This window comes from Anabrus simplex, chromosome 1 (genome assembly GCF_040414725.1).
Source record: "Anabrus simplex isolate iqAnaSimp1 chromosome 1, ASM4041472v1, whole genome shotgun sequence".
Lineage (NCBI taxonomy): Eukaryota > Metazoa > Arthropoda > Insecta > Orthoptera > Tettigoniidae > Anabrus > Anabrus simplex.
In genome coordinates this window covers 1,320,107,019-1,320,119,536 of record NC_090265.1, presented here as the reverse complement: position 1 = coordinate 1,320,119,536, position 12,518 = coordinate 1,320,107,019, and the positions used below count along the sequence as shown (strand labels likewise).

Here is a 12,518-nt window from a genome sequence, read left to right as displayed (position 1 = left end):
TGTTTGCTCTCTCGCTTCACTGTGACATATGCTTGCTACGTAAGCTGCCCGCAGTTACGTCATGCCAGCCCAGCCGCACTGAGCTAGCCTCAACGGGCGCCCAGCTGAGCACCTCTAGTTTTATGTCTGTTACAGCATGATTCATACGAATTTTCAAATTCACTGATGAAATAACATGATAAACATGTGTTGTGTCCATTGGGTTTATCTCTAAAGCACGAGTGCTTAAACTTAAAAGCATACCAGTATCTATTTCATACAGTTAAACGTCAAATTTATTAGATACTAACCATTACTCGCTAGCGTGGATTTCATAATTTGTTCTTTGGTACTGTACTACGACATTATCTGAAAATCCCTAAAGTAAAAAAACTCACCTAAAAATTCAGTTTCATTTACCCCAGAAACTCTTTGTAAACCACGTTTGTAGTATTGCCTTTTAAGGCTAATATGACCAAGTGACATAGAACTCTACATGTGAGAAAGAGTCTTCTCTCAAGTCGAAAATAAAAATAAGAAATAAAATAAAAGATGTTTATTTATTTTTAGAAGAGATTCCAAATACCTATTTCCAGGTGTGTAACATCTTCAGTTTTTGATATATAAGTATCCTCATAAAAAAATTCAACTCTTTTTTTCACTTCTTTTCACCCCTCCGTCAAGTGCCTTTTCCGAAAACAAAAGATATATGTTACTGTATTTTTAAAGGACTTTCCAAATACCAAGTTTCACGTCTGTAACATATTAAGTTTTTGACATATACTGTAGATATACCGGTACTTATTTTAAAAATTCAACTGCTTTTTCAATTCCTTTGACCCCCTTAAGTGGATTCCCTGGAAGCAAAAAAAAAAACTTTATTTTTAAAGGAGATTCATAGTACTGACTTTCACATCTGTAGCATCTTCAGTTTCTGAGATATAAGTATCCTCATACAAAGAATTCAACTAATTTTTCAATTTTTTCACCCCCCTTAAGCGGATTTTCCAAAAACAAATAAATGCGTATTTCTTTATTTTTAAAGGAGACTCCAAATACCAATTTTTACCACTGTAACATCTTCCATTTTTTAGATATCACTATCCTAATAAAAGAAATTCAACCCACTTTTCATTCCTTTTTACCCCCCTTAAGTGTTTTTTCCAAAAACAAAAATAAATGTTTAAAAGAGATTAAAATACCAATTTTTCATGCCTGTAACATGTTAAGTTTATGAGATGTTCTGTAGATATTCTCATTTTAAAAATTTTCAGTTCCCCTTGACTGGATTTTCCAAAAATAAATTATCCATGTTTCTTTACTTATACAGGAGATTCCAAATACCAATTTTCATATCTGTAACAATTTACATTTATGAGATATACTGTAGATATAGTCTTTTTTAAATTCACCCCCTTTGTCACTCCTGTTCACCCTCCATTAATTGGATTTTCCAAAAAAATACATGTTTCTCTATTTCTAAAGGAGATTCCAAATCACCCTCTAAAATACATCTCATAAGGGGACCTTCAGGTAGATGGGTGACTTACATTTTCCATACTTATGTAGGCCTACGTGAAGGAGACTTTTTGCATTTAAATGTCCCAAAAGCATTGAACCAGATATTCAGGCATTCTTCAGAAAATCATCTTCAACAAATTTCAAGTGCTTTATATCACCTAAACATTAGCAAAGCTTCAAGGAAGCACTTGGTTCAGTGGATAGCACTCGTGTAATAAAGTCATGCCAGTTCACATCCCTCTGCATGCATGGTTTCCTTTCACACCCCCACCGTTCTTATGTTTCATTCTACATATATTCTAACTTAACTAACCCCGTGGCACTACAGCCTGAAGGGCCTTGGCCTACCAAGCGACCGCTACTCAGCCTGAAGGTCTGCAGATTATGAGGTGTCATGTGGTCAGCACGACAAATCCTCTTGGCCATTATTCTTGGCTTTCTACACCAGGGCCGCTATCTCACCATCAGATAGTTCCTCAGTTCTAATCACATAGACTGAGTGGACCTCGAACCAGCCCTCAGATCCAGGTAAAAAGCCCTGACCTGGTTGGGAATCGAACCCAGGGCCTCCGGGTAAGAGGCAGGCATGCTATCCCTACACCACAGCGCTGGATCTATATATGTTCTAGCTAAGAATATTTATAATGGATGAAAAATTGGGTACAAAAATGAGAAATGCCAGGTACAGGTAGGACATAGAATATTTTCCATATTGAAGCAAAATTAAATGTTTCATTTCCTACCCAATGTTTTTTCACTTTTGTACCCAACTTTTGAACCTTTATTGCTGAGGTCGATAGCTGCAGTCTCTTAAGTCCAGCCAGTATCCGGTATTCGGGAGATAGTGGGTTTGAATCCCACTGTCGGCAGCCCTGTTTTTCTCTGGTTTCCCATTTTTACACCAGGCAAATGCTGGGGCTGTACCTTAATTAAGGCCACGTCTGCTTCCTTCCCACTCCCTAGCCCTTACCTGTCCTATCGTCGCCATAAGACCTATCTGTGTCGGTGCGACGTAAAGCATCTCATAAAAAAAAAAAGCCATTACATATATTCTTACATATAATATACGGGGAATGAAATGTAAGGCAGACAAGAAAGGAGAAAGATACCCATGAATGCAGCTGGACTTGAACCGGCGATTCCTCGCCACCTAGACTCTGACGCTACCCGTGGAGCTACATGTTCGCTTGCCACTTCATTAATGTTTAATTGATAAGGCACTTGAAACATATAAAAGCTGACTTCTTGAGAATGCCTGGATATCTAGCCCAATAGCTTTTGGGACTTTAACCTTTGAGGGAACACCTTCACATGCTACAGTATAAGTATGGAAAATAATCCATGACCCGTCTATCTGAAGGCATCATTGTCAATAAATATGCACACATGAACAAGTAAGTGTTATGGTACTTTTAGGATAATTCCACCTTTAGAATACAAATTAATCTTTTTCCCTTCAGAATAACATTAAATCATTTATCATTAAATTATAGTACAGTACATCTTTAACCAACAATGTTGAAAGAATAAAAAGAGAACAAGGATATATATTTAGACTTTGAAAGACACTGGATATTCTTGGTGTCTGGTCCTGTCTATGTGCTCTGATCAAAATTTATTACAATAAATTTTCACATGCATCTTGAATTATAAAGTATTAGGAAGGCAATCCATGGTTGAAAAGGAAGGTCGAGATAAAGATTAGTCAGTGATTGATATTTCTCTATTTGTTTAAACTTTTTTTAAATATTGTAGCTCAGAGTATGGCATTTTTCAATTTTGTTACCTTACTTTTTATTAGTTTAGAATTTAGAGCTTTGAATAAACATTTAAAATATTGTATCCAAGTTTACATACCAATGACATTCCCCACAATCTGCTCCTGCATTTCTGAAGTGAGTCTTGTCCAAGTTCAGTTGTTCCAAATGAGATCTTGTCCTCATGACTGTTCCAAATCAAGTCTTGTCCAAGTTATTTTTGTTAATTACTAATTATTTATGATACATAGAGTTAAAACAGTTTTTAAAAGTGAATGTGTTATGTGACTACATTATAATAAAACCAGGCCCAATAATAATTTACAAAAAATGTGAGCTTAAAAAGTTTTTCTTGATTTCCCAAAAGTTGTGAAAACTGGACAAGACTCTTTCTGGAACTGACCGACTTAATTATATTAGTACGGTAACTAAACAACAACTGTGGTGTACTGAAACTCCTATTCCTTCCTTCTTTCTTCATGAATAGGAAAAGCTATACTCAAACACTATGCATATAACCACCATTCTGCCACTCTGTACTATGCTGAAAAATTAACTCAAAATATGCATAAAATAACAGAAACCAAAGCTTCACTTAGCAGGGTAACATATGTTTACAGTGAATCTGTAGTGACATAAGATGGCGGCAGCCATAAGCTTCCAGGTTCACTAGTATCAACACTACAAAATAAAGCTCTGCCTGTCTATGTACTATATGTCTGTGTGTCTGCTTGGAAGAAAAGATGAAGAAAAAGTCCGGTTCCTAGGTGTAATGATGGGATTCATTAGGACTGTTAACATAAATTAGTACACTTCTGGAGGTCCAATAATTGTGGAGGAAAAATTAAGATCAACCCAAGCAACTCTAAGTGAAGTGTGCAAGTTGTGCTGTACAACTGGTTTATGAACTATACATGTTTCAATTGAGAAAAGTGCAATAAACTATATAAATATTTTATTTGCTGTAAAACAGTGCTTCTTTTGTATATCTCATTTTTATACCCAACTTTTGAACTGTTACAAATATTCTTACATGTAATATACGCAGAATGAAATGTAAGGTGGACAAGAAAGAAAACAAGAAACTCATGCACGCAGCTGGACTTGAACCGGTGATCCATCGCCACCTAGACTCATCCATCTAAGTATTTCACCTAAATATAAACACGTTCCATACAGCAGAAGTTTTGCAAAAATAAATAATTTAAACAAAGTCAATAGCTTTCTGGTCTTTTTTTGGTTGGAAAATAAATAACTTTTAATAAAAATGCTATTTAATTTATGTCCCACTAACTATATTAACGGTTTTCAGACACACCGAGGTGCTAAAATTTTGTCCCACAGGAGTTCTTTTACATGCCAGTAAATCTATCGACATGAGGTTGTCGTATTCAACTGTCTTAGTAGCATCATCTTCTTACTCCTTGTAATTTTTTTAATAAAATGATGTACTGTTTTGTAGATATATGACTTACGAATGATTTTTGGCAGAATTTATACTTCGAGTCTGCAATGCCAGTAAAATATCACTGCCACTATTGGATAAATGAATGCCAGTTCGAGGGTTAACTTATGCACTTTATCTTAGTTTTACAGTTCCTTCTTATGGTTTCTTTCCATTGTCCAAATCATCTCTTATTTCCTTATTGAATAGTTCCTATATATTCTTCTTTGGAGCAGTCACTTTCATACATATTCCTTTAGCTTCAGAGTACCTTCTCCAAGTTTCTGCAGTCTTTGTTATTCTCCATTCTGTCCACAATTTATACTTCCAATTCACTTCATCTTTCCTGCACAGATCTGTACTAGTTCACCTTTTAGTTGTGATATACGTTATACAACCTGTGACAATAAAGTTTGGTGAATAGTCCTGTACTATCAACATAGATGAACAATGCACAACAGTGACCTTACTGTCCTTCAAAACAATCCCCTCCCATAACTATCCACTGCTGAGATTGGCGATACATGTCCTGGAAACTTTGCAAGAAGGCTTCCTTTGGGATGGTGTTCAAAAGTCTTGTCACGTTTCGTTGGATGTCAGGAATATTGTCAATCTCTTTCCTTTCAAAACGAGTTTGAGTCATGGGAATAGGGAGAAGTCGGAGGATTGAGATCTGGCCTCTAAATGTGCCTGCTTCTGATCGTCAGTCAAGTGATGTGGCACAAGACGAGAACACGTTTTCCTCTTCCCTAACTTCTGGGTAACGATTTGTTGCACGGGTTCTCGGTTAATCTGCAGTTCATCCGCTATCATACGCACAGATAATCGCCGATCATTCATGATTAATGTCCCCACCTTATCAATGTTTTCATCACTGATGGCGGTCGGCAGTCTTCCGCTACAGGGGTTGTCAGAAACACCTTCCCGGCCTCCTTGAAAACAGGCGAACCACTCATACAAACACTTAAAGGACAGTGCTTGATCTTCACAAACACATACCAGCATCACATGCTTTGCTTTTGGTATCTTGCCAAGCTTAAAACAAAACTGTACATTGATCTTTTGGTCGTTCATGTTCCTGTTCGCAGTTCAGAACCAACGCACAAACACGCACTGTGTCAAACAGGTCTTACACGGCACACACACGATGCTCAACTGAACAACATTGGGAGCAGGTCGTCAAAACCTGCTGCTTTACAGGTGCAGCGTTGCGTGTCGTCAGTGTTGCCGGATCGACCATTCTGACTTCATTCACCAAACTTTACTGTCACAAGTTGTATATTCACTGAAATGATGGTTTACTGTGTCCTGAACAGGACCAAGATGATGTTTCTGTTGTGAAAGGATCAAACCCCATAGTGCAACAATCCTGAAGGCCATGGCCTACCAAATGACATTACTCAGCCCAAAAGCCTGCAGATTATGAGGTATTGTGTGGTCAGCATAACAAATCCTCTCAGCCGTTATTGTTGGTTTCCTAGATTGGTGTGAAAAGATTAGCTGACAATTTTGCCATTACCCAGGGAATGTTGGATTGCATCATAACTATTAAGTGGGTTGCAATCTTCTTGTTACCAAATACCAAAGATCTGGTGAAAGAACAGTGATAGCTCTACTGAAACATGGAAGGAAGAAAACCATCCCAAAAACTACAGGCTAATTAGTCTTTTTAGCCATCTCTATAAACTGTTTGAGCATATTATTCTGAATAGAATCCTACCTGTAATTGATCCTCAGTCATAACTGAGTAAGGAGGATATTGGCCTAAGAAAAGCTGCACTAGCCAATTCTTGAAACTCACTCAGTTCATAGAGGATGGGTTTGAAACTCATCAGATGACAGGGGTGATCTAATAACAGCATATGACACTGTCCATTAGTAGCAGTGATTAGGAGGGAGAAAATATTACACTTTTATTGCATTTTAGCTGGCTGAAACTGGGAATTATAGGAATTATTAAAACAAGCAATTTGTACAAGCCCTGTTCTCTTATCAACTAATTATTTCCTTTATTTTCTTTAATATTATTAACAAAATTCTTATCAGAAATACATCACATAGCTATCAGCTTGCATTCGGGAGATAGTGGGTTCAAACTCCACTGTCAGCAGCCCTGAAGATGGTTTTCCATAGTTTCACATTTTCACACTAGGCTGTACCTTAATAAGGGCACGGTCGCTTCCTTCCCACTCCTAGCCCTTCCCTATCGCATCGTTGTCATAAGACCTATCTGTGGTGGTGCAACATAAAGCAAATTGTAAAATAAAAGCGGAAATAGGGGCACGCAAAAAATGTAGTTGGTCACAGCTAACTGATTTGTGTAGAACCACAGCAAGTAGTGGACACTTTGCATGTGCTGTGAGGAAGGGTTGTTGTTGTTGTTGTTTAAGTCATCAGTCCATAGACTGGTTTGATGCAGCTCTCCATGCCACCTCATCCTGTGGTAACTTTTAATTTCTACTTATCTGCTCGTCATATTCTTACCTTGGTCTACCCCTACCATTCTCACCAGCTACGCTTCCCTCAAAAACCAACTTCATAAGTCCTGGGTGTCTCATGATGTATGTATCCTATCATTCTATCTCTTCTTCTCATCAAATTTAACCAAATCAATCTCCTCTCACTAATTCGATTCAATATCTCTTCATTCATGATTCGATCTATCCATCTCATCTTCAGCATTCTTCTGCAACACTACATTTCAAAAGCCTCTATTCTCATTTTTTCTGAGCTGGTTATCATCCATGTTTCACTTTCATTCAATGCCACTTTAGGAAGGGTAACAGGGGTATAATTTTTTTACCAAGGTCACAAACATTGAGGTATGATTCACCTGCTTGCCGTGTGCATTCGTCCGACTGGTAGTCTCTTTAGTATATACAATAATAAAGATTTATTATGAATCCACCTGTTCAATACATTATAATGTCGTCACATTTAAAATAACTTCATTAGTTAAAAAGTTATATATGGGACATGTTTTGCTCCCTTATAGAGCATCATCAGCCAAATCTGAATCTCAAATAATTGTTATTTACGTAAATAATGACTTAAGAACTATTAGAACATTTTTGACAAACTTAAAACTTACTCTATTAGAATATCATAAAATATAAAATCTTTGTATACATGGCTTAATTACATGTGCTTAATAGGAAGATACATTAAAATTATGGAAGAAAGAGTACTAAAATATAAAATAAAATAAAAATATATATATCAAGTCCAAAATCTTAGAAAGACGTGAAAATCAATCTTAGGAGCTAAATTTGAGGATTTTCTTGGCAATGAGATCTGGTAAAAAAGTTATTTATCCCTTGTGGATAAGAGTCTATAAAGATTCAAATTTATCGTCAATTTGATGATTGAACTTGTAACAGGATAAATGTTGGTCTTCAAGAAATTTAAATGCTTGTTGTCATATGACAAGTTCAATCATCAAATTGACGATAAATTTGAATCTTTATAGACTCTTATCCACAAGGGATAAATAACTTTTTTACCAGATCTCATTGCCAAGAAAATCCTCAAATTTAGCTCCTAAGATTGATTTTCACGTCTTTCTAAGATTTTGGACATGATATATATATTTTTATTTTATTTTATATTTTAGTACTCTTTCTTCCATAATTTTAATGTATCTTCCTATTAAGCACATGTAATTAAGCCATGTATACAAAGATTTTATATTTTATGATATTCTAATAGAGTAAGTTTTAAGTTTGTCAAAAATGTTCTAATAGTTCTTAAGTTATTATTTACGTAAATAACAATTATTCGAGATTCAGATTTGGCTGATGATGCTCTATAAGGGAGTGAAACATGTCCCATATATAACATTTTAACTAATGAAGTTATTTTAAATGTGACAACATTATAATGTATTGAACAGGTGGATTCATAATAAAACTTTATTATTGTATATCAACAGATTTCAATACGGATTAAAACGTGAGATAAGTCACTTGCAAAGTCTCTTTAGTGTCTGTAAGTTTCTTCGCATGTAGTCAAATACAAAATGATTTTTAATTGTTTAACCTCATCGTACTTCTATTTAATTGTAATACATGTGTAATATTGTATGGTAGTGAATAAAATTCTCAAAAACTCCAATTCAGTTGGTAAACTGTTAACATTTACCTCTCTGTAGAAATTCGCTCAGAAATCATAAAAGCAACTTACCATTTAGTAGCCTTATTTTTTCAGTCTTCATGTATCCTCATACCTATGCTATATCCCGCAATCCCAGATACGTTTTGTTGTATGTAGGTACATTTGTTTGTCCCCCCACTTCTCAATTCCCAATAACCATTACTGCTGTCCATCACCAGTTACCCCACATCAAGTTGTTCAGTTCAGTCAAGGACTTCCACCTAAGTAGACTTTCCTTCAAAGCTGCAGGTTATTTGTTGGTTTCCAAGGCCAGCACAGTCATTTGTGAGCACAGAAAAATGGCCTACCTCAGGGGATTGTCTTGGCTCCTGTTCTCTCCAACATCTCTACCAATGACCAGCTGTTGACCCTGAACACAAGAGGCTTCTTATATGCAGATGATATAGCCCTTAGTGCACAAGGCTCAAGCTTTGAATCCATGGAGAGAAATCTAACAACTGCCCTTAGAAATCTGTTAGGGTACTAAAATCAGAACAACTCAGATCCAATCCTTCAAGTATGTGCCTTCCATCTAAGGAACAGGGAAGCTCATCATGAGTTATGTGTAGATTGGTCAGATATCCAATTGCAGCACTGTCATACTCATAAATACCTGGGAGTAAACCTTAATAGAGCTCTTATGTTCAAAACCTATTGTAAGAGTAATAAGGTGAAAATCTCCATGCAAATAAATTGTTAACTTGCAAGGTCATGATGGGGTTCTCATCCTCAAACAATCAGCACTTCAGCAATGGAAGAATATGCTTCCCCAGTCCAGTACAGTTCATTTCACGCCAGACAAGTAGATACAGTCCTCAGTGAGACCTGCAGGTTGATTACAGATTGCTTAAAACCAACTTTGACATATAAGCTCTATTACTCAGCTGGAGTTGTACCACCCTGTGTATGTGGAGAAGTGATTGCCAACCTGGAGAGGCTCAAAGGGATCCAGAAAACTGCCCACCCGCTACATGGACGTAGTCCTCCTCAGCAATGGCTGAGATCCTGGAAGAGCTTCAGGACTTCTGAGGTGCTTACCATCTCACCAGAGAAGGCAAGGCCAACACACAGGATTTAAGACTGATGTGTGAAAGGTAACATGGAAGAACATCCCAAACTTCAAATTCCATTAGCTTGACAACCCCATACATTCATCAGAACTTGAGTTACTTAGAGGAACTGAGTTTTGATTGAACTGTTTGAGGACTTCTCATGCTCAAACCAAGGTAACACTGCACAAATAGAGGAATAACCAACTCTCCAATGTGTGACTGGATTTTCCCAACAGGCCGTGACCCACATAATTGAGGAATGCCTCTGGAGAAATTATGAAGGTAGCCAGGATAAACAGGCAGACATGCGGACATCATGCCAACAGCAGTAGAGTGTATCCAGTTGCTGAGCAGAGATAAAAGTACATACAGTAGAAACTCGATTATACGTCTTAATGGACGGCACATAGCGAATGGTTAATCAAAATGGGTAGTCCATATTACTCATTTTAATGGACTTTAAACTACCTAAATATAAACATAAAAATGAATAAATCCCACACTGTTGTAACACCTGGTGGTTAAATGTATCATGCTATTATTATTTTTCCCTGTGCGAATAAGGAACTGGTTTCAATACTGGTATGTTTCTTGTTTCCAGGACTTGTATCTGACGTTGGACATATCCCAACTGCTACAGACAAGAATTGGTACAGATACTTCAGTGTGTCCCTCATGGCGAGGTATTCTGAAGACTTATGTCCAGTTTTGAAAATTCTTTCACATAAAAATGCTCGCAGCCTTCGCTTTGATGAAGAGGTTAGTAATTAACACTTGTCCTTCTCACTTTTCCAGCAGTGTCTAGGAATAATCAGAATACTCATGAACTGTCAGAACCATTATAACTTCACTGTGGACTTAACCCGCCATTGGTAGCGTTGTCCTCACTTACGCGAGAGGTAGCATGTGTGGGTGCTCCCTAACATCAGCTTGGTTTATGATTTTAGTTGTTATACTGGCTCTTCTTGGCAGTTTGAATAAATTATACCAGTCTTTGGTTATTTAGTATACATCTAAGTTTATACACACTTACATATTTGTATATATCCACAATTGTTTATTAACTAAATATTTGCTACTACAATTTTGACTCATACATTGTTTTCATTCTTTTAGAAGGTAATTATATTTTTTATCAGACTCATTTTATGTTAGCCCTTTATATTTATATAAATATACTATACATAACTATTACTAAATATTATAAAAAGGAACAAAAAGACCTTGGCATTACAATATACTATATATTACAGTACAAAACAAATTTGATCATGATTTGTAAACATCATTATTTTCTAATCATTGTCCTCTTCACTCATTTCTTTCAACTTCTTGTGATAAACATTCACTGCATACTACATTTGTTAGTCCAGTGTGCTATTTGCATATTGAACATCAGTACGCATCACAGCGAGCTAACATAAATCGGTCTTTTCGGACTGAGTAGTAGGCACATCTTGGTTTCCGTCCGGGAACATCTGAAAAAATATAAATACTCTAGTTTTCTGTCTTGGTAATTATTATAAACAAGTTTTACCAAGTGCTCAATTAAATTTTTATAAAAATGGATAAGTGATAACTTTTAACAATAATTACCTGAGGCTGCTGGTATCGCATTTCTGATGGGAAGTTCTTGGTCAAGTTTTTTTGATGGAATTTCTGAAACCAATTGACAGAATATCGACTGAAGCACATCTCAACAAATGTGGCTTTACGATTTCCAGGGCAAGGTTTGTGATGTATTTTCTTCATGTAATTGAATCTCCTGTATTAGAGAAATAAATAATCTAGGCATTGACAGTAGCCAGATGCAAACAACCACAGAAGACTGCTAGAGGCCATCTATTGTTTACCCTCTTCCCGCTGTAGTTTTTTTTCTTCCTGTCAACAACATCAACTCCTTTCGTAAAATTGTAAAATGTAATGATCTCTGGCTTGTTGACAACTCCAGTTGCTGAGTCAATGGTGTCATCATTATGTAGAGTGTACAACAGAAGAAGATTTTTCTTTTTCTTGGGAACATACAAAACTAATAGTGTGCTATTAGGTTCTTTGCTGAATCCAAACATGTTACTTCCAACGGTTCTGTTCTTGACATTCAAGAAGTCTGGTGGCGATTGTTGTTTGCTTTTTCTTACTGTGCCAACTATTTCATTCTATGGTGAGTAAAAAGGTCATTGGAAAGTGGAACAGATGTATAGTAATTGTCCGTAGTGATGTTCCTTCCTGACTTGTCAATTGTTTGAATTAGTCTCTTCACAACAACGGATGCAGAATTGTCTGCAGTGTAAGGGCTTCTAGCTGGTTGTTTACTCATATAAATTTCCATATTTACAGTAAAAAAGTTCCTGGCATCAACCAAGGCATATATTTTAATTCTGTATTCGTCTGGTTTTATATAATATACTGACAGAATTTACATCTTCCTAGGAAACCTTCAAGTATTTCATCAATTGCTACGTATTCCCCAGGTGTATAGCTTGAAATACAACTGCTAACGAAACAAAAAAAAAAATTTGTCTAATAGCGGCCAGGTTGTGAATTATCGTACGAGCATTTCGAGTACATTTGTCATCAAACTGAATAGCTCTGTACAACTGGTGAAATATTCTT

General features: G+C 36.4%; 1 protein-coding gene across 2 annotated transcripts in view; it reads left to right on the top strand.

The window, feature by feature from the left end:
• LOC136858303 (fatty-acid amide hydrolase 2) overlaps positions 1 to 12,518 on the top strand; it is a 228,006-nt gene that overhangs the window by 164,664 nt on the left and 50,824 nt on the right. For both annotated transcript variants that reach the window (XM_067137742.2, XM_068225486.1), the window contains exon 7: positions 10,507 to 10,664. In XM_067137742.2, the coding sequence (XP_066993843.2) occupies positions 10,507 to 10,664 (158 nt within the window). The remainder of the gene's footprint in view (positions 1 to 10,506; positions 10,665 to 12,518) is intronic.